The following is a 26561-nucleotide window of genomic DNA, read 5'->3' as shown; positions in this document are numbered from 1 at the left end:
TTCTCATACAACTTGTCATCAATGTTAAGATCCTCTTCATCTTCATCTTATGGTTCCCTATATGAAAAAGCACCTTCAGTGTCTTCCCCCTGCCTAAAACATAAATTCTAGCCTCCTTGGTCAAAAATTCAAAGATCTCAATTAAAACAATTCTTCTTTTTTCTCCTTCTCTCCCCCATCACCATTACTGGTTGAAATCTACCGCCTCCCTCCTTCTTACCAAGTACCATTAGGTGCTTACCATCATATACTTCTAAACCTTACAACAATCCTGCAACCTAAGCATGATGAATCTCATCAGATAAGTAAACTGAAGCCAAGGGTTAAGTGATTTGTCTAAAATAACAGACTTTCTAACTGGTCAATCCTAATTCAAATTCAACGTCTGTCTAGTGACAGCTCCCCTGCTCTCTTGTAAGAGGAGAAACCACTGTGGATGTAGAAAGAGCCTGGGATTTGAAAAAATTAACATATACTGATCATTTTTAGTGCTCCAGGATCTTTTGGTGCATTTTTTCTATTAATCCTCACAAAATACTATGAAATTGGTGTTATCACTCCCATTTTACCAACGGAGATATAAATATATAGAGAAAAAATAACTCACCGAAAGGCATGCAGATAGTAAGTGGTAGGGCTAGAATTTATCCTTGATCTCTCTTTTGACTATATCATGCCACTTAATCTGAATCCAAATTATGTTTTCAGGTCCTCTTTAAAAGCCATATAATAACTAAAGTGGTCTACCAGTTGTCTCCTTAATACATAATGTATTTTCTTGTATGTTCTTACTCCAAGACCTTGGTTAATGTTCTTCTGCACATTGCCATCTTTTCCCATCTCCTGTCTCCTTACACATAGCCTACCTACTCTTCCAGTTGGCATGCAGTCTATGGAGACAGAACTAAATATGTACAACCAAAAAGCCAAAATCAAGTGATATTTTAAAAAGAGAACATCAGACTTTTCTGGGGTAAAAATGGTGACTCCACAAAGTATTAAGCTACCAAGACCTGTAGGACATTCCTTTGTCTTCTCCTGGATGGGGTAACTCACCCATGGATATATGCCCCTAATAATAAGCTTCCATAGGTTAATAAAATCAATGTACATCTTCTGGACTCCTGGCCTTAGAATTCTCCCATTGCATTGACCAATTCAATTGTGAACCTCTTGAGGGCAGAAACCATAAGATTTCTTGATATCCTTCCCCTTCCTCCATTTAACGAACATTTCACATACTCACCCATGGCCAAGACCTCTACCAAGCAGAGAAGACATTCCCACAATGCTGCACTATGTCCTATTCTGGCCCAAGTGGCCCAGGCCTATTTCAGTGGGGGAAATATCTGGAGAGAAATCCTTACATGGTAGAACTCTGATTTCAAATCCAAAGACATTCCCCCAAACAGCCACCAACCCTGTCCCTTTCCCCAACTCAGAACTAGAAGTTACAGTTGAAAGAGACCTTAGACACCCAGACCAGTCCAACCATAGAGACCATCCAGTCCAACCTCATTTCATAAATGTGGAAACTGAGCCCACAGAAGAGAAGTGATCTAAAACCAAGGTCATGCATCTCATTAAAGGAATATCTAACTCTAGAACCAGATCATATGATCCCTGGTTCAATATGCATAATACTCAATCATACAGATTTTTTGGCATCAAGTATCTAACACTTCAGTAGAAGAACCTGAAACATGGAAATGCCCCAGGGAGTTGGCATGCAGGTGGCTGAATTCTCTAACTACTTCTTCACCTGCCCCAGGACATTCTCCATCTTGAAGGCAACTCCTTGGAGAAAAGGACCATGAATGAATTGTTGCAGCTATGAAATGATACCATGATGAGGACAGAAATGATTCCAGATTCTCTGCTTGTTTTGACAAGAAAAATAAGGCATATACTATTCAAGGGATAAAGCCCTTTGGTCTTTGTAAACATTGCTTCTGTTTTGATACTTTATGTGACATATTTCTTTGAAATCTGAGGTCATTCAGTCTGGGGAAACAGAGGGTATGAAATAAAGATGAGAAAAGGAATATGGAATTACAAGGACTTAGAGTCAAATAAAATTGTTTTAGCGTATTATGGGAGTACAAGTGTTAAGGTTACTTATATTGCCCAGGCCCACCTCCCCCCTCGAGTAAGAGCTTCAAGCATGTCCATCCCCCAAACGTTGCACATCTTACTCATTGTGGTTGTATACACCCATCCCCTCCTCCCACCTCCCACCCTCCCGACACCCGATAAATGTTACTCCTATCTATCCACTTAGGTGTTGATCCATTAATACCAATTTGCTGGTGAGTACATGTGGTGCTGGTTTTTCCATTCTTGAGATACTTCACTTAGTAGAATGTGTTCCAACTTTTATAAAGATCTTAGAGATCAGCTAGCACAACCACTCCTCTTACAGAGGAGCAAACAGGGGCCCAGAAAGTCCATGCGACTCTCCCAGAGAGGCTTATTCATGGTAGAGCTGATCAAGAATTCTGGACTCTTGGTGTTGCACCCATTGCTGCAACCCAAACTCCTATCTCTAGTAATAATCCAGGCTAATAGTCATTTCCCATTTTTAATAGGAAGGCTATGAACACAGAGGACCAAGCACAGTATGATTCAAAGGACCTGGAATTAAAGCTCACTGCTCTTGTTTCCTGATGGCCCCACTACCTCAGATCTCAAATCTATAGTTCACATGAAGTTTTTACCAATGCTATTTCCAAGTGAGCACAGAATGTGCAGTCCAAGCCCGTGATAACAATTCTCCCAGTAGCCTGGGGTTATTGTAATTAAAGTGCATAACTTGTCTCTTTCTACTTGGCACTTTGTTAATTAGGAAAAGAGAACATTAAAAAGGAGATATTTATTAGAACCAGAATAATCAAGCCACTGGTTCATGGGTTATACCACTATAAGGAAAACTAATAAACAAAATACAAATTTTTGTTAATAGATAAAAGGGTGACTTTTATTTTATAAAAACCTGGATTTTGTTTTTACAAAGGCATCACAGGTTTTCTATAAATAGTGAGTTTCTTAGATGTATCAACACAACATCAGTGTTTAAAATATTTCTGATCATGGAATCCAAATAACCGGGAGAGGGACACAAATAGCTTGTGTGACCTTGGGCAAGTCATTTAATCTCTTTGAGTCTTGTATTTTCCTGTAAAATAAGAAATGGGATTAGATTTGATGACTGGTGATGTCCTTTCTTGCACTAACAGTCTGTGACCCTAAAATTCACACTTGTGATTTAGACGTACTGCAGGCATCTGTCACATTAAGCAAGGTTTGAAAAAGAAACAACTGGAGAATTTTACTTATGTGGATGAAAAAAGAAGTTAGTTCAACATGGAAGTAGCATGCTTTGGGGATTGCAGCTTTGTGTTGGATATTATATGCCTCCTAGAAGATGTGATCTATCACCATTTATCAGAATCCCTTTTCATTCAAAAGAACCCGAGTCCCTTTTCTTAACAGCTCTTAGCAATGATGAGGAAGGAATGCTTGTTCCCCATTTGTGAAGTTGCAGTATCATGAGAACAGAGTTTCCTTGAGCACTGTTGGATTCTTTTCCACTACAGATGTGGAGACACTTATTTAGGCCCATGTTTCTGAACTGAGGGAAGCTAATCTATCAAAAGACTTGGGGGAGGGAGAAATTTGGCACCAATTTGGTCCCTCCCATTTTCACTCTGCACCTTGATAGACTATGGAAAGCAGTAATCTGGGCAGGTGTGACTCCCGTGCAAACCCAAACTTTCCCACAGGTGGGCTGTCCCACCATCCCACCATCTGGACTGTAAGCCCATTTTGGCTCTTAGAGTAAGCTGTGTCCCTTTATCCAGCCTTTTTCAGAAATAAGGTTGGCATTTGATTCATCTTCATCTTCATCCTTATCATCTTCATCTGCTGTGTTATCTTCTTTCTCAACTGATTTCAAAATTAGGAAAAGAGGAAAAGTGCTGTGAATTGAGTCTCTTCAAAATGCAAACACCCACTAGAATAAGAATGGTTGGAAGAAAAGGGCTTCCCAAGAGGCAACCAGTAACAGACAGAACCTGGGTCATCTCCTTCAGTGCAAATGTTCAAGAATTGAACATCATCTCTCTCCTCTTTAATGGCATTTTGAGTGTGTCCTCATATGTTTATTTGTGTGATGATTTCATAAATGTGATTCTCTCACCAGTGTGTAAAATCCTTGAGGAAAGAAAGTCCACCCATTTTGGTTCCCATTATACCACCAGACCTCACTCACTCCTGGCATCTTGTAGGAACTTACAAAACATATGGGAAATAGAAAGAGTGAACTTCTGGAATAGTTTAAGCATAATAAAAATATGTGAAAGGAGCATTAATCTGTGTTCTTAACAGCAAAAAGGACCTACACAAAGAGTTTGAAAGCTATCTTTTCCAGGATCTTAAGGAAATCATTTTGCACAATATTCTTGGAAAATAATACATACCTAGAGCCCCTTCTAAGGTTGATGTTCCAAGTGGCTCTTCTGCATTAAGTTGCTTTGACTTGGGTTATATGCTTTAAGTGAAGTGGGTCCTGCTACCCTGACTAACTGACTGAACCAGGATCTATGCCTGACTCTGTGATGCTCATACCCAGACCAACCACCTCCAAAGGGCCTTGGTGTGAAGATGTGTTTCACATTGGAAGAAAAGGCAGACATCCCAACCCCAGCTCCTGCCTCTCTCACCTGCTTTTGCTGTAGATAATATAGAAGCTAAACACTGAATTTCTGAGCTACCTTCACATTGGGGGGAGGGGAGTTCATATGGCAGTTTGGATCACTAAGATGCAAGTGGACGTCTGTTGGAACTTCCCTTCTTCCTACATGTTCTTGGGTGGTAACGGTGGTTGTGGTGGCTGCAACTGCAGCAGCTAAAGCATTCTTAATTGAAACAGATGACAAACAACTCAATTAGATCCTCTCTTGGAAAATATTGCAATTGGGTGCAAGCTCTGTGGCTAAGTCACAAGAGACAATAATCCAGCTATGCTCTTGAAGACCACTAGATGAGGTTTCTGGTTCTATATGAAGTCTTGCTCAGCATCAGCCTTAGCAGCACAGGGGCTCAGAGGGTCTGCAAAGATGCTGGGTGCTTTCTCTTGCTCCCTTCTTTCCCCCAAATAATTTGCCTGACTCTATTCCTTCCAATCTGAGTGAATTTAGCTAATCCAAGGGCATGTTTCTATGGTTGTAGGGGTGGGATTGGTGAGGGGGAGCAGCTCTAAGTAATTGCCATAGGCAGATATGTTTGTTCTTCTCTGCTCATCATGCTTTGTGAAACTCTTATTTGACCACAGCCTAAGAATGGCACCTGAGACACAAAGCGACTTCCAGAGTCCTCTCTTCAAAGCTTCTCCGATTCCTTTATCTTTATGCACGTACACACAGAAGAAGCACAAACAGCGCCTAACCCCAGTGGGGTACTGCCTTTTGAAGAACATAAACCAGTCAAACAAACACAAGCCACTGTGTCTTTCTCCCTTGGTGTCTCCCTTTCTAAAGATAATGGGGCTGTGGAAAGTTAAGCAGATGGCCAGAAACCAAGGTGTTATGCACCTGCTTCTCTGCCACCTGCTGATGGAGGAGGTACATAGGCAAGGCATAATGAGAGAGGCGGCTGTGAACACAGTAGGAAAACCTAAGGTTATATTTTCATCATGGTATGTGGACAATTTCAGGCTTGCAGTCTTTGTAACTTTAGAGAATAATGAATAATAATTTACTGACAACCTTCTGTGGCAATACTTCAGTACTGAAGGTGGGATGAGGGCAGTGTAAAACTTAGGTAATTAAATCATTTCTAAGCAGCTAAAATGCTGGCTAACATTAAGAATTCAGTGTTAAGTATACAGCAGGCACTCAATAAGTATCTGTTAGATTAAATGAGTGAATGAATGTTTTCTATCCAAGCAAAATCTTCTTTCAGGGTGCTCTGCACACTGTAAATGCAAAATAAATGTTTCTTGAAAGACCCCATTTTAATCTGGGTAGACACTCTAAGTCAATCATTTCACTGGGAGCTTAGTGGCAATTGTCAACCAACTATTAATAGTAGAAAACCATTGCCCATCCTGTTTGGAGGAAATGGCTCTAAAACTGAGTGCGCTTGTGCGCTAGCACTCTCTCTCTCCCCTCCCCTCCATTCTGTGGGATAATTTGGCAGTATATATCAAGTGTTTTGAGTTATTTAATTATGTAATTCTACTATTAGGTATTTATCCTAAGAAAATATTCAGGTGTATAAAAATGTTCATTCTCACTTAAACATTTTAAAAAGAGATTTGATGGCATGTGCTATGTTCATGGATGACTTTATGTTTGGAAAACTTGGAGGTCATTGGTGCTTTTCACAGGAGTAGGAGGGAGTAGAAGCAGATGGAATGGGTTGAAGACTGAAAAGGAATTTTTTTAAAAAGTGGGTACAGTGGGTGTAGACAACACAAAAACTCTAGCTTGAAGGAAAGCAGAGAAGTGGGATGGCAGCTGAGTGTTGTGGGGACAGGGAGAGACTCTTCTGCAAGTAGGAAATATTAATATATGTTTCCATGCTCATGCAAATGATCTAGAAGAAAAGCAGAGAGAGAAAGATGGATCCTTTGGAGATAGAGGAGTAACTATTAATAATACAAAATTGACACCCATAGTATATGGTCTCCAATTGGCTCTCTACAAAAGAGTTCTCTACAAAAAAGTTCGCATCTTGCATTTGAAAACCAGGAACTACAACAAGGAGACAGAGATGACAGAGAGGATGGTTTGTGGGTGGTTCGCAGTCCAGTGGGGAGGGAGATACACACACCTACAACTACACGGCAGGAGGACTAACTAGTGCTATGGTGTGCTATGGTGTGAGCTATGGTGTGAGCAACCAGAATCTCTGTGGAGTTTCTGTGGTCCTTAAAGTGGTTCCGCATTGGGGTATCAACCGTGGTTCAGTTCATTTTTAGGTATTCGGATGGGCAAATTGTTCAAACCAGAAAACCAGAGACATCCCTTCTTACTCCTTTAAGACAAAGTGCTAGGAGAAAATAATTACCAATGCAAAACTCTAGATTCAATAAATGATTGTTCCACAGTAAGAGTAAAACAAAGACATGATCACAAAGCCTGAGAAAGTTGTCACTAAAAGACTTGTAAGGATTTATTGAAAAGTAATAGCTATGATGTGAAAAAGAATAAAACAGACTGGAATTCCTACCCAGTATCATGACTTTATAAAGTTGTAGAGATTAAAACATTGTAGTATTGAAGTAGGAATAAAGAAATTGACAGAATATAGAACTCAGAAACAGATCCAGAAATGTATGGAGATCTGACATATCAGAAAGGTATTATTACAAATCCACGAGGAAAGGATGAATGAGTCAATAATTGGTGCTGGGAAAACTGGTTGTCTATATGGAAAAATAAATTAAATTATGTTCTCCATACCTAACAGTAAATCCTAGGTAGATTAAGACCCTAAGTAAAAATTTAAAACTGTTAGAATAAAACATAAGATATTGCTAATGACCTTGGAAAAAGGAAGTAGTTAAAAAAAAAAGAAAGTATGAATCACAAATGAAAAAATTGAGACTTTTAACCACATTGAATTAAATTACTTCTATTCAATAATAGATAACATAACTGAAGTGAAAGATAAATCATAGACTGACAGAAGATATGCAACACATATTATTTATTGACTAAGGATTAGTATTTAAATATGTATATTTAAATGTATGTTAAATATTTATTAAATACATATATAACTATATGCTAAATATATAACTAATATATAGGTATATATACCAATAAAAAGCATATAAATAGTCGATTCATAGGTAACTAATAAAATTATGCTTAATTTCATCAGAAATGGAGAAGTACAAATCAAAACAATAATGATATATCATTATTTTACATTCATCGGATAGATATTGAAAAGTCTGAGACTACCAAGTGTTGACAAGGATGTAGAGATTTGAATACACTGTCAGTGGGAGTGGAGATGGCTGCAAACATTAAAAACAATTTTGTATTTGGTAGTAGAGCTGAAGATGTGCATGCCCTACACCCCAGCAATTCCACTTCTAAGCACACACTCAAGAAGAGCTCTTGTATACACACACAGGGAAACATACAGAAGATTGCTCATTGTAACATTGTTTTGTGATGGCAAAAATTAGAATAACTTAAATGTCCAACATAAAAATTGTTAATGAATCAACTATGGTATATTCATAACACTATGGAACACTATATAGCAGTGAAACGGAATGCACCTAGAACTTTATAATTCAACTTCATAAAAGTAAAAAATGAAAGGCTGTAGAAGAAAATTAGTCACAAAAAGATACTAAAACATTCAAAGCAATATAATACACTTTGCAAATAAATATATACACATTAGTACAAGCACGAAAACTTGCAGGGGGAACCATCGAAACCAGATCAAGCATCCCTCAGGAAGAAGGAAGGGAACAGCACAGGGGCCACCCGGCCTCTGCAGTGTTTCAATCCTTTAGCTCTGAGGAGATTGTGGCACCTGTTGAGATTTGACAAAGCCGGGTCATGGATCCACAGGTGTTCCTGATATTTTTGACTGTGCTTAAAATAATTCATAATTTAAAAAATAACAAAGCCTGAATTTTATTAGGAGAATACAAATTCACACCTAAGAAAATAGGTAATAAAATCAATAGCATAGAAACTTGAGTCAGTGATGTGGGTGATGAATTTGAAAAGTTCTTCTCCTGGTGTGCTGAGAAAAATGTCAAAGGTGAAAAATATGGGGAAAAATGATAGATATGGATGTAGCTATAGAGAACAAGGTCTAAACTAAGGGATTATGGGTGTTTCTTTGGTGTTTACTAGAATAATGGAAAGAGAAATATGAAGCAAAAACATAAAACTTATCAGAGCCAGAAGAAAGACCTTGAGAATAGTTTAAGAGGACTAATGTTTTAGCTACAATTAAGAGACCTACACCTAAATAGAAAATGTCAAAATTTTTACAGTATAAAAAAAACCTTTATGACTCAAATGATGATTTCCATGTAGAAGAGAAGCTGAGCAAGTAAACAAATAGTTGATGTGGAAAAAAAAATCCAGGAGGTGATTTATCTAAACTGTATCTATCTGGCTTAGTCTAGACAAATCAGGAAGGCGAAGGAATTTCCACTACCTTCAGAATGTCTGAATGTAGTGAATAAAAATAATTAAGATATGTTAGAAATACCACTTTGAACAGTGGTTTAAAAGGAAAATCTCTGGTTTTCAATAGCAGTATGCATATCAGGTAGCGGTCTCTAAAATATACATGAAGAATGTGCTGAATAATTCTAAGGAACAGATTAATCATCAGTGCTTCTAATTTTCCAAGGAGTTCCCTTCTGTCAAGTCCAGTCACACCATGGAAACACCATTTCTCAACTACAATTCACAATGAAACCCTTAATTTTTAATGAATATCAGTAAAAATATAGCCATGTAAAACCACCATGAAAGTCACTATTCATTATAATGCTCAATGTTCTTTATACCTTTAGGAAGGTAGTTTCTTCCTAAAACTGTATCCGGAAAAAAAGTTATTTTCACTGAAAAACTGGCTTCCATTTTTTTGGTCAGGCATTAAGAGTTCCATAAGACATTGATTTCTTTTTTGTTTTCGCAAATAGGAAGTTCAGAGTTTAGAGGCATTCACGGCTTAAATGACCATCTCATCTCTAGTCTTGATACAATATGCTCCCTATCTCTATTTGGTTTCTGATTATTTTGTCATACTTCTTTGTTATTAAAGTTGTGTGTGTGTGTGTAAACATTCTCAAATCATCTTTGCATGAGTGAAATATCAATGATTAAAAATGCATTCAAGGCCAGGCGCAGTGGCTCACGCCTGTAATCTCAGCACTCTGGAAGCACTTGAGCTCGGGAGTTTGAGACCAGCCTGAGCAAGAGTGAGACCCCATCTCTACCAAAAATAGACAAAATTAGCCAGGTGTGGTGGTGTGCACCTGTAGTCCCAGCTACTCAGGAGCTGAGGCAGGAAGATCACTTGAGCCCAGGAGTTTGAGGTTGCGGTGAGCTATGATGACACCACTGTACTCTACCCAGGGTGACAGAGTGAGACTCTGTCTCAAATAAAAAAAAAAAATGCATTAAAATGTCTTGAGCAAACTCACATTCCAAAGACCTGCCTGGCTCTACTAGACAGTAGCTTCAGTGTAGGCAGAGAAGACCATGGATAACTAAGCTCATTAGTGTTCCACAGTGAAGAAAACCTCTTACTTTGTATATATCATAATGCTAGTACAGCAAGTCTTAAATCAGGGCAGGAAGCCTGGCTTAAGTCTTCACTGTGACCCGTAACCATGCCCACCATTAATTGAAAACCCTATAGACAGTCAGTGACAGGAGCAGCCAGCTTCTCCCTGGGTCATGAGATTAATTTGTGCCCAAGAAACTTCTTCAAAATAAATAAGAACAAGAGTAATCTGTTCTCATTTTCAAATAGGTATTGGCATATTGATTAGAGCAAGACAAAGAGAGAGGAGGAACCAGGGATGCAGCTCAGGGTTTCCAGGCACTGAAGCATCACAAAACCATTCTCCATCAGAGAGAAAGTCATGAACTGCCAAGAGCCTGTGAATTCACTGCCTGAATAATACGTGGAATTCTGTGGTGGGCTCACCATGGGTTGCTTTCTAAAGGAAGAGTTTCTGCAGTGGTTTGAGACCTACTCCTTGAGAAAATACCAACTAGCTGGAATGTACTGAGCCGAGAAAGAGGAGGAGATGGAAGGGCACAAAAAGGCTTCTGGGGACAGTTGGATGAGGATGTGATAGCTGGCACACCATTTGCTGGCATGGAGGGTTCATGCCACCAAGCCAGAAGCAATAAAGCAAGAGGTGTTGGCTGGAGCTGGATTGTGGAAAATTTAAATGCCAGGCTAAGGAGTGTGGCCTTCATCCTGTGAGCAAGGAGGAGCAGGAGGGCAACAAGCGAGTGGAGGTGGTTTCACATGAGCCCCACAGTGGGGTGCAGAGCAGGTTTCTACTTTCTGCCTCTGTGTCCCTACGCCTTTTGGCCTCTGAACAATGCCTGTGGTTCCACCCCCCTCAGCACTCAACCTGGAAAACCTCTGCCTGGATTCTCTTGTTCCTCACCTCATATCCGTTTGGAGAAATCCCACAACTTTTACCAGTCATCTCCAATGTCACCTTGCTGTGAAACCTTTGCCAACCCACCTCCCAGTTCCCTGACCCACAAAATCAACCACACCCCTCCTCTGTGCTGTACAACACACTTCAGGCTGCACTGCACCACCCGGGGGGCTGTGCATGTGTCTGTCCCCTGGACTGGACCTCGACCCTTGCAGGGCAAGGGCTGCCTCAGGTCTCTTTGAAAAGGGTTTGGCAAAAATAAATACTAATAAAATTAATGCCTGATCCTTTTGGGGACTTGCATATTTAATATACCCTTACCTTATACCTTTCAATGCTAATATATAGTTTATATGAAACTATATTCAATTTTCCTACATACAGTTACGCACCACATGACATTTTGGTCAACAATGGAATACATATATGATGGTGGTCCAGAATTTTTGGCTTACACAAAACTTTGTATTTATTAAGCAGTAACTCGCCTTTTTCCCTTCTCCTAAACCCTGGCAACCAAAATCTACTTTCTGTCCCTACAGATTTGCCTATTATAGATATTTCACATAAGTGTAATCATACATTGTTTGTCCTTTTGTGTCTGGCTTCTTTCACTTAATATAATGTTTTCCGGGTTCTTAAGATTACACTACTGTATTTTCACTGTACCTTTTCTCTGTTTAGATATGTTTTATTATACAAATACTTACCATTATGTTACACTGTCTACAGTAGCATGTTGTGCAGGTTTGTAGCAACAGGCTAGACCATATATATAGTCTAGGTGTGCAGTAGGCTATAGCCTCTAGGTTTGTGTAAGTACGCGCTGTGATGTTCACACAATGATGAAATCGCCTAACGATGCATTTCCCAGGACATCTCCCCGTGTCAGGCAACACATGACTTTACTTGATTCAGTATTATTCACACTACACATTTCAAGCCACTCAGTGGATTGTAAAAATAATTCAGTGGGTCATAGCATATTTTTAAAAAATGAAACTGCATGGTATAAAACACAAAGCCCTACATTTAGTGGGGGTGAGCACTGCTCTGTGTGACATTTGTGCATATGCACAGGTGTTTCTATGTAGTCGGCCCTCCTATCACTGGGCTCCACATCCATGGGTTCAACTAACTGCAGATTGAAAATATTTTGGGGGAAAATGAATGGCTACATCTGTACTGAACATGTACGGTCTTTATTTTCCTGTCATTATTCCCCAAACAATACAGTTTACCAATTACTCACATGGCATTTACATTGTACTAGGTATTACAAGTAATCCAGAAAGGATATAAAGAATGCAGGAGGATTGTGCAGGTTATATGCAAATGCGACGCCATTTTATCTAAGGGATTTGAGCATCCCTAGATTTGGTATTTGTGAGATCCTAGAATCAATTCTCCATGGAAACTGAGAGCATGTCTGTGTGTATTAGGCTGCGATGTAAATTGTATATGCTTGTTATAGGATGCAGTCCAAAACAGTTTGAGGACTACTTCACTCTGCTTGTTTTACAAAATGTTGGTTAATTTCCCAGCTGGCTGCCATTTTACTTTGCACAGGGGTTAATTTTTCAATTTATTTTTGTCTTACAATAGAGTTTCTTGACTTCAGCACTATTGACATTTAGAACTTGATAACTTTTTGCACAAGGAGACTGTCCTGGCATTGTAGGGTATTTGGCAGCATCTCTAGGTCTACCCACTAGGTGCCAGTAGCACCTTCCTCACAGTTGTGACACCTAAAAATGTCTCCAGACATTGACAAGTATTCTTGGGGGTCAAAATCACCCCAGTTGAAAACTGCTGTTCTATTGAGCCCAAAATAATCTCGAGCACCCGGGCAGCCAGTAAGGAATGCACAAGACAGGTCTGAAGCAAAGATCCTGTGGGAGCCCACTGACAATGATCCCGGGATACTGATCCCCAGAGTTTCTTGACCTCTGTCAGGTTGACAGCCAGGTCCCTGTGGGCCACTGCACAACTGCACAGGCCATCTGCAGTCTGGCCGCAGGATTTTCACACGCGTGGCTAGGGGCATGCTGCAGGCCCCCACAGGCAGTCCCGGGCAGGAAGTGTTCATGGGACACCAAGAAAGGAAAAGGAATCCCAGCACTTCTGGCTTATACTAAGGAAATATTTCAGGGAACTGAGGTGGAAAGTCCCCAGTTGGGACCACGGGAACAACAATCACGCTGCTCTAAAAAGGAGCCAGTAAGAGATGGTTGAGGAGTTAAGGGCCACGTGTTGAGAAGTAATACTGCCTTTGCATGGAGGGGCTCAACCATGCAGGCAAGTGGGGTCTCTGCAACAGAGAGGAGGGTAGGAAATGCAAGGAGCACTGGCCAGAGAGTCTTTGACTCTAATATTCATGGTGACTCCGTGACCTAGAGCTAGTCATATACTCTGGTGGTGTCTCAGTTCCTCATCTGAACATTGTGGAAGTCTGGCTAGGTCCTTCAACTACCTGCTAGCTACAAAGTTCTATGATTTCCATTCAGTGCTCCACCTTTCCCTTTCATATTTGCTCTCCTTAGGGAATACACAATTGCTTCCCTAGTGGTCCCTCTTCCTCTCCATGGTGTCTTCCACCGCAGCCACAGTGATCCTGTTAAAATATGAGTCATGTCATTCGGCTGCTCAGAACTTCAAAACCTCGGTCTTTCACTTACAAAGAAATCCAAAGGCCTCACCAGGACCCCAAGGCTTGACCTGGTTTGGCCACTGGCCACTGGCTAACCTTCCGAGCTCCTTGCCTACCATCCTTCTCCTCACTTCCCATGTTTCCGGCACGTGAGCCTCCTTACTGCCCCCAAAATATCCCAAACCAGCTCTCACCCCAGGACCTTTGCACTTGCTGTTTTCTCCACATGAAGGAACTCTGCTCAAATCTCTCTCTTCAAGAGAAGGCTTCCTCGATAGTCAACCCCAAACAGCAGCGCCTGCCAGTCTCCATGCCCTCTTAGCCCTGCACTGTTCCTCTTAACACTTTCCATCACAGACACGGTATGACTTCTGTGATGTAATGTGATACAGACTTATTCCACAGACTCTCCCCCATGTGCGCCCTGTGAGGGCAGGGACACTGCTGTCTCGTTTACTGTAAACCGCAGCACCCAGAAACTGCCTGGCATAAACAGGCATTAAATATGTGTTTTAAAAATCATGTGAATGAGTGTTTAAACAAGTGAAATCATGGCTGTAGACTCAGAAACTAGATTCCTTACTTTCTTGAGCATCACCAAAACAGTTTTTAGATGAATTTAACCAGCGGTAATGTTAAAAAATAATAATAATAATAATAAAGCCTGACTTAACCTTAAGTTGTTTCTAGCTTTTCTTTCACTCTTCTAATTTTCATTGTCCTAATCTGATTTTGAAAGCTCTTTATTTCATTTTATTTACCGTATCAGTTCTTTGTATCATTAGGACAAAGCATTGATTACATGTAAGAAAGATGTTATAAATGCCTCAGATCACTGAAGAACTTTTCTTTTGGTTGCAAAAACTAAAATCCCAAATTAGTTCCCTCTCCCGTGCTTGCTGGAACTATTTCACCACAGAAGAAGTCCTCTGTCCAACCCAACACAATGGAGCTCCTCTATTTTGCCCTCATCTCAACCACTTCAGGTGACTCCAGACTGATTTACAGGGCTCTTCTAGAAAGTCTGGGAACTACTGCCATCTGCTGGCTGACTTGCAAACTACCACCATCTGCTGGATGGCTCTTGGTGCTTCCCCTTGAGTGGCTATTGCTGGTCATTCCCTGCTGCTTGTGAATCTTGGAATCCCCTTTTGGCCTCTGGAATCCCGTTATGATCACGTGATCAAGACCAGTGATGGGCACTGGGCCAAAATAGAGACATAATTACATTTTAAAATATGGTAGATGCTAGGGTTGGAGTTCAACGGCAACACAAACCTATGTTTAAGGCAGGCCTCTGACTCTTCATACCAGCAGGAATGAGAAGCAGAGACCCCCCACCAAAATTCCAACATGAGACCCAAACTTAGAGATAGATCTTTACAGAAGATGACATTTTATTCTTTTGAAATAAAGACTTTATTTCAAATGGTATATATAAACATTATGTGTTAACTATTATTCAGTGCAATATAAGCTAATTGCTAAATTAGTGAATTACCAAGTGAGAGACTTGAGTTTGTTGGTTTTTTTTTTTTTTTTTTTTGAGACAGAGTCTCGCTTTATTGCCCAGGCTAGAGTGAGTACCGTGGAGTCAGCCTAGCTCACAGCAACCTCAAACTCCTGGGCTCAAGCAATCCTGCTGCCTCAGCCTCCCAAGTAGCTGGGACTACAGGCATGCGCCACCATGCTTGGCTAATTTTTTCTATATATATTAGTTGGCCAATTAATTTCTTGCTATTTATAGTACAGACGGGGTCTCACTCTTGCTCAGGCTGGTTTCGAACTCCTGACCGCGAGCAATCTGCCCGCCTCGGCCTCCCAGAGTGCTAGGATTACAGGCATGAGCCACCGCGCCCGTTCGAGACTTGAGTTTTGAATACCATTCATATTGCTGACTGCCTGTGCATGTCAGTCTAGCCACTGAGAAACAGGGAGAAATAATGGCGCTGGCCTACTCTGCTTCTAAAAGATATCAGAAGAGTAAGTGTAAATTTGGACAACCAAAAGACAAGCAAAGTCACTATCAAGAAGCCTATCTTTGGCTAAACTAGTGAAATTATCTAAATATCCATCCGTGAAGAATTAGTTTAATAAATGTGGTAGACCATTACAATGGAACAGACTGTAGTTATTAAATTTTATGATGTAGGTCTACATTTATTTATATTTAAAGATGTATGCAGTATTTTTTGGCATAGAAAAAAAGCATGTTTACTTTTTCTCATCATTACATTAAAAAAGAAAAACAATTCTAGAAGAAAGTATATACCAAAATGTTAATAGTGGTTGTCATATCTAGATGCTAAGATTAGAGGTAATTTTCATCTTGATTTTTTAATATTTTTTATGTTGCCTAAATTTTTTTCATTAATAATAATAATAAGCATTATTGAACACAACAAACTTTTTCTATTTAGAGACAACAAAGATGTTATTTCTGTTTTGCAATTATTGTAATAGTTTCCTTAGTTTTCCTGTTTTTGGCCGTGCCCCTCTATAGTCTAGTAACAGTAATTTTGTTAAAACCTAAGTAAAATCTTTTTGCTCCTCTGGTCAAGCGGCTCCAACCTTCACAGTCTTATTTCTCTCCGAGAAAAATCTAAGTCCAGTGGCTTTAGATGGCCTCCAGGGCCCTAATCAGCTTTTGCCAGCTGCGTGCTCCCACTCTCTGACGTCACCTCCTTCCACTCTTCTCCCCCAGACCCCCTCTCCACACTGGCATTCTTGCTCTTTCCTGAACATCCCTGAAGAACATCTGGTTCTTTAAAGAAAAGGAGTCCCACTGACTTTAGGAATCAAGTATGAAAAGATAATCGCCAAACTGGGTTCTTGTCCAGGATCTGCCACTAAGTGACTTTGAGAAGGCTGCTGAGTCAGTGTGGGCCTCAGTTTCCCCATGTGTAAAATAAGGAGGTATGTCTTGTCCAGCTTATGAGTTTATAAAGCCTTAAGCAATAAAAATTTGGCCATGAGGACTCATTACTTCCTGTATTCAAGGCAATATGCCAAATACACAAAGATGGATGAGAGGTCTGTGCCCTAAATCTGTAAAAGACCAAAAAATAATTCATATTTTTTTTAATCTGTAGAGTAGGCACCATTCTTATTCTACAAGATTATACTCTTCCTTATTGCGGTGGGTCCTTTCCCTTTGTTCATTCACATCTACCCTCTGTCCTTCTCTACTGTGCCCTGTGCCCCTGGAGGCTGACCTGTCTGGCTGCCAGTGTGTTCTGTCCATTGTGAAGCACCAGCCAGAGTAAGAAGGAGGGAGGAAAAGGAGTCAAACTATTCCTTTAACTTCTGCCCTATGAGGTTGTCATGAGACACATGTCTGAAGGTCCTAGCTCTTGCCCAATGGCCTCCCTGTCTGTCCAGATGGTGAAAATTGCTCCTGTTGAATTCCTTCCACCTGCCCAAGCTTTTGCAAACAGTCCTTTCTTTAAACTTGCTTCAAATCACCCAATTGCCTGTGCCTCTATTTTCTGCTAGGAGCCTGATGACACCTAAGATCGTAAGAAAAGTCATCTTTTCTCCTGCAGTTGCTTCTTACTTGCACATATTTGTACACGTGTTTCATATTTGGTTGCATAATCAGGTGAGATCCATCGGACTCAGCCAGCGTGCCCTGCGTCCCTCCTATATGTCACTATGTTAACATGATTTCCCATACCTCCTCTCTTTGTGCTAAACCACAATTGTGGCCTTCCTCTCTCATCAAAGAACCTAAATGATTCAGAAATTTAGACACTAAGAAACGATCCCAATGGAGAACTGTATAAAAAAGCAAGAAGTGCTCCAAAGGAAAGAACAGAAAAGATTAACCATAAAATGCCAAGTATTAAGGAAAGAGAACAAAATGGATAATAAAGTAAATAGAAGAGAAGAAAAGAAAAAATAGCTGAGACATGTGTGTGTATATGTGTGTGTATGCATGACTGCATATATCACCTCAATATATTAATGTTTAAAAATCCATTGACTGGAATAAATGGTATACGGTAGTGCAGCCTATGGCCACTAAATATCAGCTGGCTGAACAGATGCTCTGGTTGAAACCAGGGCACCGTGATTCCTTTTCTTTGGAAAACTATAGTTTCTCATCATTTGCTGTAGTCTTTCTTCTCTATCTAGTTAGGGGGGTAAACTATTGGTGTACTGATTCTAAGTAAATGTATGATAATGTAAGATGCACAAAGGCCTCAGAAGAGCAATTAATAGGTGGTGGGTATTTAAATAGCAAAGTGAATCATTCCCTTTAGAGCCAATAAGGTTGAGGAAATGAAAGTTACTCAGATTTACAGGCATCGGGGCATTAGCAAATCAATAGAGCGATTACCACGGAGGAGATGCTGAATGTAAAATCACATTTGAAGTTATGTTTATGCACAAATGCATACTTAAAATGCAGGTTTGTCCAGGCTATGAGTGAAACAAATTATTTGTTCCTCCTCCAATTGTCTTTTTTGGTCTTACATTCTAAAGATTTACAAATCTGTGAAGCTCACCAATTTATGGGCCTATCCCCAGCTCCTGGAGTAACAGGGAGCAGAGCAACCAATTCCTCAGCCTTCTCTTTGTCTTTCTCTGATAAGAGCAGCACAAACCTGTTCCAGTGCAGTTGGGTTGCAGGCTCTCTGGGTCTCTTACTTAGGAACATTTATGTGAAAATTAAATCAAAGAAACTTCTATCAAGGGAACACTGTCATTAGTATGCAGTAATTGAATCCTTCCGAGCTTGAAAAAGTTGCTACATAAGAGGGATTTACCAAATTTACTAAAAAATTTCTTAAAATTTTGGGGTAAAAGGCCCCAGCAGTGTTACATACAAGTCAGCTCACTACGGCCCACAGGCCAAATCCAGCCTGCTGCCTGTATTTGTACGCAAGCTAACAATGGTTTTTATGTTTTTAGGTGGTTGGGAAAAAGTTTAAAGAGAATAATTTTTATGACACATGAAACTTATAAGAAATTCAAAATTCAGTGTCCATAAATAAAGTTTCTTTAGGACACAGTCATGCATATTAATTTATTTGTTGTCTATGGCTGCTTTCGTGCTACAACTGCAGAATTGGCCTAAAAATCCTAAAATATTTACTATCTCGCCCTTTTTAGAAAACTTTGCTAATCCCTAAGTAAATGGTTAATTTTGGAGAGATTAAAAACAAACGGATAAAAGCTAGAGGCACAATGCTGTAACTCTGTGGAGTTTTTCTTTTTTTTCTTTTTGTCTGAATCAAGGATGTGCTTAACTGGTGAGAGATAAGAAATTTTATTGTTAGCAAAGTACATTGTGTCTTGCAGTTTTAATTCTCTAATGTCTGATCACCGCAGTTTCTCAAAACTAACCAACCAAATGAAGGAATTCAGGAAATGTCAACCCAAAATATGCCACTTTGGTGTATGCCAATGACTTCAAACTGAGGGCACTTGGGGAGCAGCAAATGCAGGGAGAGAGAGGCTCCCCCCTCCCAACTTCTCTTATCTGCCTAAAGACTGTTCCTCCAAAAGGAAGGCAACATGGGTCCCCTCCCCAGGAATCTCCCCAACCAGATTAACTACTATCACAGGAGAGGAGAGGGGCGGGCACCACACCCACGCAGGCTTTGTCACAGGCTGTCACCTATTCTTCAGAAGTCTCATTCATCTTCTTCCAAATCATTTACTCTCCCCTAGGTTACCTACACCTCCCCCCCTCCCCTGTGTAGGAGCTTCTAGATCTCAAGGGTATTAAGGGGTGTTCACTTTTCTTTAACGTGATGGCCCCATGCGCCTTATAAATGTCTGTACCTTTTCTCCTGACCCTCTGACTGCTGTCAGTTTCTTCAACAGACTCAATTACCAAACGCTCACAGGGTAGAGGGTATGGCTTCCCTCCCTACACAACCCAAACCCAGCCTCACGGCTCTGTTTGACTTAACTCATATGGCTTCTTCTCGTCCTCCACTTCTCAGGCAGGATTGTTTTTGTTCTTGGACTTCCCTTTCTGAATTCTGACATTCTAATGTCTTCAAGCCCCAAGAACAAAGCTCAGGGCCTGGAGTCATAAAGAAAAAGCGACAGACCGGCTGACGGTCACCCGTGGGGCTTACACCATCCGGCTGGCACCGGGCGTGGAGGGAACACTGAACACTCCCTCCACCTTGAATGGTGAGCAGATGTCACAACCTCTGTTCCACATGTGTTTCCTCAACATGATCCTGAGAAGCAGAAAAATATCACCTCTCCCAGGCATCATGGTACCAGTTTTAGACATGAGGAAACTGAGGCCCAAAGAGGTTAAGTGACTTTCCCGGGGAGTGACATTCCCACAGCAAGGGCATAAGAGAAGAATTCTCCTGGCCCTCAGGCCCAGACCTGCCTGCCAGATTCTGCTCTGTCTAAAGGGGAAGATGTTTGGGAGAAGCGAAGAGCTCCAGGGCTGGAAAGAACTTCTCAAAGGCACTGACTAAAAGAGGCAGCAGGTGGTATGGAAGCTGAAGCTGCTGGAGGGCGCTGAGAGGTCATGGGGATTTTGGAGCACACCCTAATTGCTTCAGACCCAACCCTAGAACATGCTGCACCTTCTGACTCCACTTGCTTCTCCTCTGCTCACTGCCGTGGCCAACTCAGGGCCATTGTTACCAAAAAGGAGCCCTTACTTGTGACTGTGGATAAAGAAAATCTGTTAATATTCCGTGGTGATGTATGTGACAGCATGTACCTAGTGTGTTCAAGCCAATCTCGGGGACACAGTCAGGCAAATAAAAACACAGGCCCAAATCTGGGAGCGAAACTAGGCGAAAGACAGATTCACACATGGACAGTCGCGTGACAAAGGGTATAAACAGATACACAACCAGCAACAGCTGCAGGGAGGAAGCAGGAAGGCACAGAGAAGAAAAGTGGGTGGGAAGGGAGAGTGCGGGGCAACAGCATGGGATCAGATTTATTGTAGGAATTTGCCTGATTTGAGCCAGGGTGGGTTTGTCTCAGCTCAGGGGATGAGGACATTTCTGAAACTATTGAAGAAAACAGATTATGGGGAGAAGAGTATGGAAGAAACCAAACCAAAACTAAATATCTCTCTTAGCTTCCCTATGCAATCCCTGAGGATCTGAAACCACAGTTAGATTTATTAGGACCAGAGGAAAAAGGCAGTGTGGGAAAGTTAAAGCTTATTCTATTCTAATGATCAGGAAAGAACACAGGAGCAAACTGAGGGCTTGTTTTGAAAGAGGTTAGAAAATGTCTCTGCCTTCATCACCCCCCCTGAGCAAAATGTACTCTCTTCATCACTAGACTCTTTCCTCCAAGGAAGGTTTCCTTTCCATCCTTACTGGCTTGAATTTATATTCACTGGATTTGCTTTCTCCCTTCTTTCCTTCCTCCCTCCCTTTACTCTATTTATTTACCTTTTCCATATTGATGCCACATTGCAATTCTGGGGATTCCCCTTTGCCTATGCACCTTGCCAATGGGAAATTCACTTTTGGCCTCATGGGTTTTTAAATCAACTTTTTACTTTCATCTTGCTTTTGAATTTCCCAAACAGGAGCAGTAGGAAGTTATCCAACCTCCAAAATAGTCACAGGCTCTTGGCTTGTTAAGTCACATTCATTCATTCATGGAGTCAATAAGGATTTGCTGAGCACTGACTTTGTATAGAGTGTTAGGAACACAGCACTGAATAGGTCATTCCAGTTCCAATGTGGAGTTTATCCTAGAGGGAGATGCACATAATAAAATGCATAAAATAGTCTCAGGCAGCGACAATGCTATGCAGAAAATAAGGCAGGGTAATGGAGTTGAGATAACAGAAGCCTGTCTGAGGAAGTGACATTGGTCAAGGGTCTGAAAGAAGAAAGAGAAGAAGGGGTCACAGTCATGGAAAAATCTGGGAAAAGGGAGTTCCAGGCAGAGGACATAGCAGGTGTCAAGACCCTAGGACAGAAAAGAGCAATATAGCTTTTGCTAGGTACAGAAAGAACACCTGCTAGTGACTGCTGCAAAATAACAAATTCCCGTCAGTGAAGAATTTATTGTCTCTACCTCTCCATGTGTCATGAAGCTAGAACCCCAGAAACTAAATGATTTGGGGTGGTAGGACAAAATCCCATCCCCAGGGGGATTTTATATGATCCTAGAGTTATCACCCATGTAAGTTATTTTTAATTAATTTTTTTCTTTGAAAAAAAGAAAGACACGTGATCTTTTTACTCCTGCCATTTCTATTATTTACTGCTCAGTCATTTTATCGCCGTCATCCTTTTTGATTAAACTAAGCTTAGATCCCAGTGAGTCAGTGACCAACAGATGAGGTTAATACCATCCTGCAAAGCTGGGGTTCTGTACACCAACTGCCTCATTTACAAGATCAAAGGCAAATTATATGCTGGTGCTTCTTTCTTGCAGGAAAAAAATACAGCTGGTTGGGGGTAAGAAGGGAGCGATCAGATGGTGATTTTGGTTTTCTTTGTATTTCCTCACAGAGATGAAACAGGAGCTGATTTGTGCGGAAAGCCTCCCACGAGAGGATGGAAGTACATGTAGATACAGGGTAGCGTCGTTACTATTCAAGGTCACCAAAGTGATCCTCACTCTCACTAGAGGACCTGGACACTAACGTCTCGATTATTTTCCCTGTTCTACTTGTAATTTTGTGGAGCTAAGATGTGGGCATTGTACACACTTCTCAACACTTCAGCGAAACCACCAAAACCATCCTTCTTCCTCACTTCAGCTGAGCTCTGGTTAATGACAACATTGGGCCCTGGCTTTCATTAACTTCCTGCAGGAAGGTCTTCCAATTGCCCCATTAAGCAATTAAGTTGATAATAGGGTCTGGCAGTAACAGGCCCAGTGGGAAGTAAATGCTTCCCTGGTCAGTGTGGCTGAAGTATTAACTTTCCTTACAAAAGAGGGTGAGTTTGGGCTTGAGATAAACCAGCCACAGAGGAGCTCCACGAGTGCCTGTGTCTGGCGGGATCTCAGGGTTCCCACTGGGCATTTGAACATTGTGTTCTAGAGCTGACTGTTCAGGGAGCAAAATGGGCATCCAGTCGAGCAAACATCCATGTAGATGGGGAAGAGCGGGAGGAAAGAGAATGATCTCACACAGTCATTCAGGGAGTGCTCAAAGTATTGAACTGGCTTGGTTTGGGTCCAACAAAAAGGTTGCTGGCTAAAAACTACCAGGACTATACCGATGCATACGGGTTGACTTTCAGCCCTCATATATGTTTCACTGCTATTTCTATATGTATAATACATTTCTCAAGTTTTAAAACTAAAAACCAACCAAAACCCAAAACAACCCTTAAGAGGTTTTATTCTGTGCTGGCAGAGCTTCCTTAGTACATATATTCCACACAGACTGTCCCCTGTCCTTTATCTAATTGCTAACCTTAACCATTCTCATGCCACTTTGCATCAGAATAATAACCTAATTTGCATCTCACTCAGGGAAGTAGCTTTGCAGGCAGGCAAACCCAAGTTTAAATCCTGCCTTTACATTGATCAATTTCAGTAAAATTCATTACCTTTCAAAGACTTGATGTTTTTCTTTTAATCTGTAGAAAGGGGGTACTATTCCTCCAGCACAGGGTTTCTGTGAGGATGAAATGGATTCCATAGGTAGAGTGGTCAACACAATGCACAGTTCCTGGCTTTCCCAGTGGTGGCTCTGATACTTAGAATTTATTATAATTCAGATAGTGCTATGCAGTAATTAGGTAATTTTATGTACAGAAAAAAGTGTTTTGGAAGCAAAATAATAGTCTAAACCAACACCAAAATAAGAGATGTGAATTTGTGCCAGAATAAAGGGTTTCCTAAAACATTAGAAGTGATCAAGAGAAAAACTACAATTGAAATGCTAATAACAACACATTCTTATGTATTCATGAAACAGGTCATCTAATAAATTCTATTCCTGATTTGAATAGCCACATACACCTAGAAGCAGTACAATTATATTTACTTAAAAATATTTCATACCTGGGAGTTTTCACTGAATTAGCATGGTTTTGTCCACCTCCACTGCACACAATTACTTTGAAATTACAAAATTTCACTTCACATAAGAGACCAATCACAATAAAAATGTTACATACCTGTAAAGCACATTCACATACCTTATCCCACTTAATCCAGAAAACTTAGATCCAGTAACACAGAAATAATGGTCAGAAACTCCAAGACCAGACCAGTATTTCCAGTTAAAAAAGGAACAGTATGAGAGATGCCCAACCCACCCATCCTTCCCCAACTCCAGTCTCCACACCCATAATCAAGGTCAGCAAGAGCTGTTGTATTTCCTCTTTCTTCTCCTTTCCCGACTCCATGGATTGGGGATACTAAGGGACAGATGGAAGGAGGTAAGCACGGGGCAGCTCACAAAATGGGAGAGGAGTTCGGTGTTGGGAGAGGTGCGGGGCACACAGGGTCCCTTGCTCAGTTTGTAATATGAAAAGACAAACTACTTCAAAGTGCAATCAGCCCCTCGCTTCTGTTACTCCAAATTTTGGCCATATATCACAAAATTCAACCAAAGATAAAGGCTCCATCTCATCCAGCAAGAATCGAACCAGGCCTGCCTTTGAAATAGCATTGTCAACATTTCTTCTAGACAGAAGGAGCTTCGTCCCTCGGCATGAGCCTCGGGAGTTTTGGCTTTTAAATTCTAAAGGAGAAGAATGAAATAATTGCTGGGTGATCATGCTTACAGGTTGAATGTATGTGTGTTTTGGAGGTGTGGCCTCACTACATACCCTGACAATTTAATCTGAAGGAAAGAGACACAACATTCAAGGTTAGGATAAGGATTGTTTTCACATGAGCCAAAATTTCTAGGACTTGGGGAACCTCATGAATCTCTACTCTTGAAAGCAGCAGTGGTCTTGGAAGTCGGCTCAGTGGGTGTTTTATGAGGAGAGGGGAGAAGTTTATTCAGATCCACCAACCAAGAAAAACAGGGCTTTGTGCCAGCCAGCGGAAAGCCAGCTACCACCGCCAGGCTTTCTTCTGAGAGCTCCTTTCCTGGCTACGGAGGACCCGGAGAATCAGCAGAGCTCTTCTGGAGGAATTTATTGGCAAAACTGAAAAGATCCGTCTTCAAACAAAAAAAGTGCCAACGTTTCAGTTCTGAGCTCTTCAACTACACAGCGTTCTGGGTTGAGGTAAATGTCCCTGCCATTTCCAAAATACAAAAATTTCTAACCTGGGCTGGGCTTGGCAAGGCAGTGTAAGCTCATGCTAATCCAAGTGTGGTTGCTGACATCCTGTGGGAGCTTGTTACACCCCGGACCAGACACAGAATCTGACTTTTAACAAAATCCCCCAGGGATTTGATAAACACTGGCCTACGCTTCCCCTAGCTCTCAGAGAGGCAGTGTGAGAACCAACGCCATTGGTGGACCCCCGGCTGCAGGTCAGCTCTCCAACAGCATCTTCAATACTTCCTGACCACCATTCAGAGGCTTGATGTTACTTGAATGCCCTTGATTTGCAGGCAAACACTAAGCCTGGGGGCCTTAGTCTTTTCTCCTATGGTGTAAGATGAGCTCATTTTCTCAAAAGATGAAAGGGGATGGGGAAGGCTGCATGTCATTTTGCTATGTGGTCTGTTCTGTGATTGTGAAACAAAACTGACCTCAGATCCCCAAGGATGATGCAAAAATAAATCTTCTGCTGACCTCCTGGACCTAGAATCAGCCTGTGTCCCTGTTGAGAGCCTCTAGCTTCCAAAGGGCTGGGAAAACCACGGGAGGAAAGCCTGGTTAGCCCCCTCCCGGGCTGTCCTTCTGCAGGGCTCCAAGAAACCGCAGTCAAGAGAGGCCTCATGAGGCGACCCCAGCACGCAGCCACATCTGCCCGTCAGAAAGGCCACGGTACTCACCAAGGGTGCGGATGGTGTCGCTGGGCCAGCTGCGGGGACTGGGGCCGTGGGAATTCACTGCCCTCACGGCAAACTGGTAGTTGGTATCTGGATGGAGGCCCTTGATAACCATGGAGTCCATCTGGATCTGCTCTTGGATTAAGGTCCAAGTCTTGTCGAAATCTGGCCTTTATTGATTAAAAAGAAGAAGAGGCAGTAGTTCAGAAATACCAGAGGGAAGGGAAGCTAGCTGGCTCTGTAAACCAACAGCATTTAAACTACTTAAACTCTGGAAGCAATACTCATAAAAGTGAGTTAACATTTCCTATCTGAAAGTGATCCTGATTTTAAATCATAGGTCATCATTTGTAAGTCTCTGCCAATAAAAGCAAGTAGATCATTTTTAGGGCCAGTTTTAAACACTGTTTTAAGACCATCCACTTTTCCTAGCACGGCCTTGAGTACAATGAAAAGGTCCTCACATAGGAATTCATTTTCAAGGACTCTGCCTTCCAGATGTTTCATAAACAAGGCTCTCTTTGGCAGTCCCCATCTCCAGAGGTCAGAAGAGCAAAGATTCCATCTTTTCACAATCTGCTCACAAAATAAACAAATATAAGTTTTATAGGGTGACTAATTGCATGAATTGCCATGGGAAAACCCAAGAAGGATCTGTACATGGACATTCTTACTATCAGCAACTTGTACAACTGTGCCTGTCCTTCCAAGCACCCTATGTATGGAGAAGGCAGACCTTTGCTTATAGCTCTCATCTGGGAGGCAGTATACAGAAGGGAAGAGTGCAAGTTTTGAGTTGTAGAGAACTGAGTTCAAATCCTGACTACTTACTAGCTTACTGGCTTCTACTTCTT

The 26561-nt window shown here is 41.2% G+C and overlaps 1 protein-coding gene across 1 annotated transcript in view; it reads right to left on the bottom strand.

The window, feature by feature from the left end:
* The window catches only part of EGFLAM (EGF like, fibronectin type III and laminin G domains), a 169354-nt gene that overhangs the window by 47909 nt on the left and 94884 nt on the right, over window positions 1-26561 (bottom strand). Inside the window, exon 7 of the mRNA XM_020290068.2 lies at window positions 25711-25877. Within this exon, the coding sequence (XP_020145657.1) occupies window positions 25711-25877 (167 nt within the window). The remainder of the gene's footprint in view (window positions 1-25710; window positions 25878-26561) is intronic.

Source organism: Microcebus murinus, chromosome 11, assembly GCF_040939455.1.
Source record: "Microcebus murinus isolate Inina chromosome 11, M.murinus_Inina_mat1.0, whole genome shotgun sequence".
NCBI classification, from domain to species: Eukaryota; Metazoa; Chordata; class Mammalia; order Primates; family Cheirogaleidae; genus Microcebus; species Microcebus murinus.
This window is presented reverse-complemented; position numbering and strand designations above follow the sequence as displayed.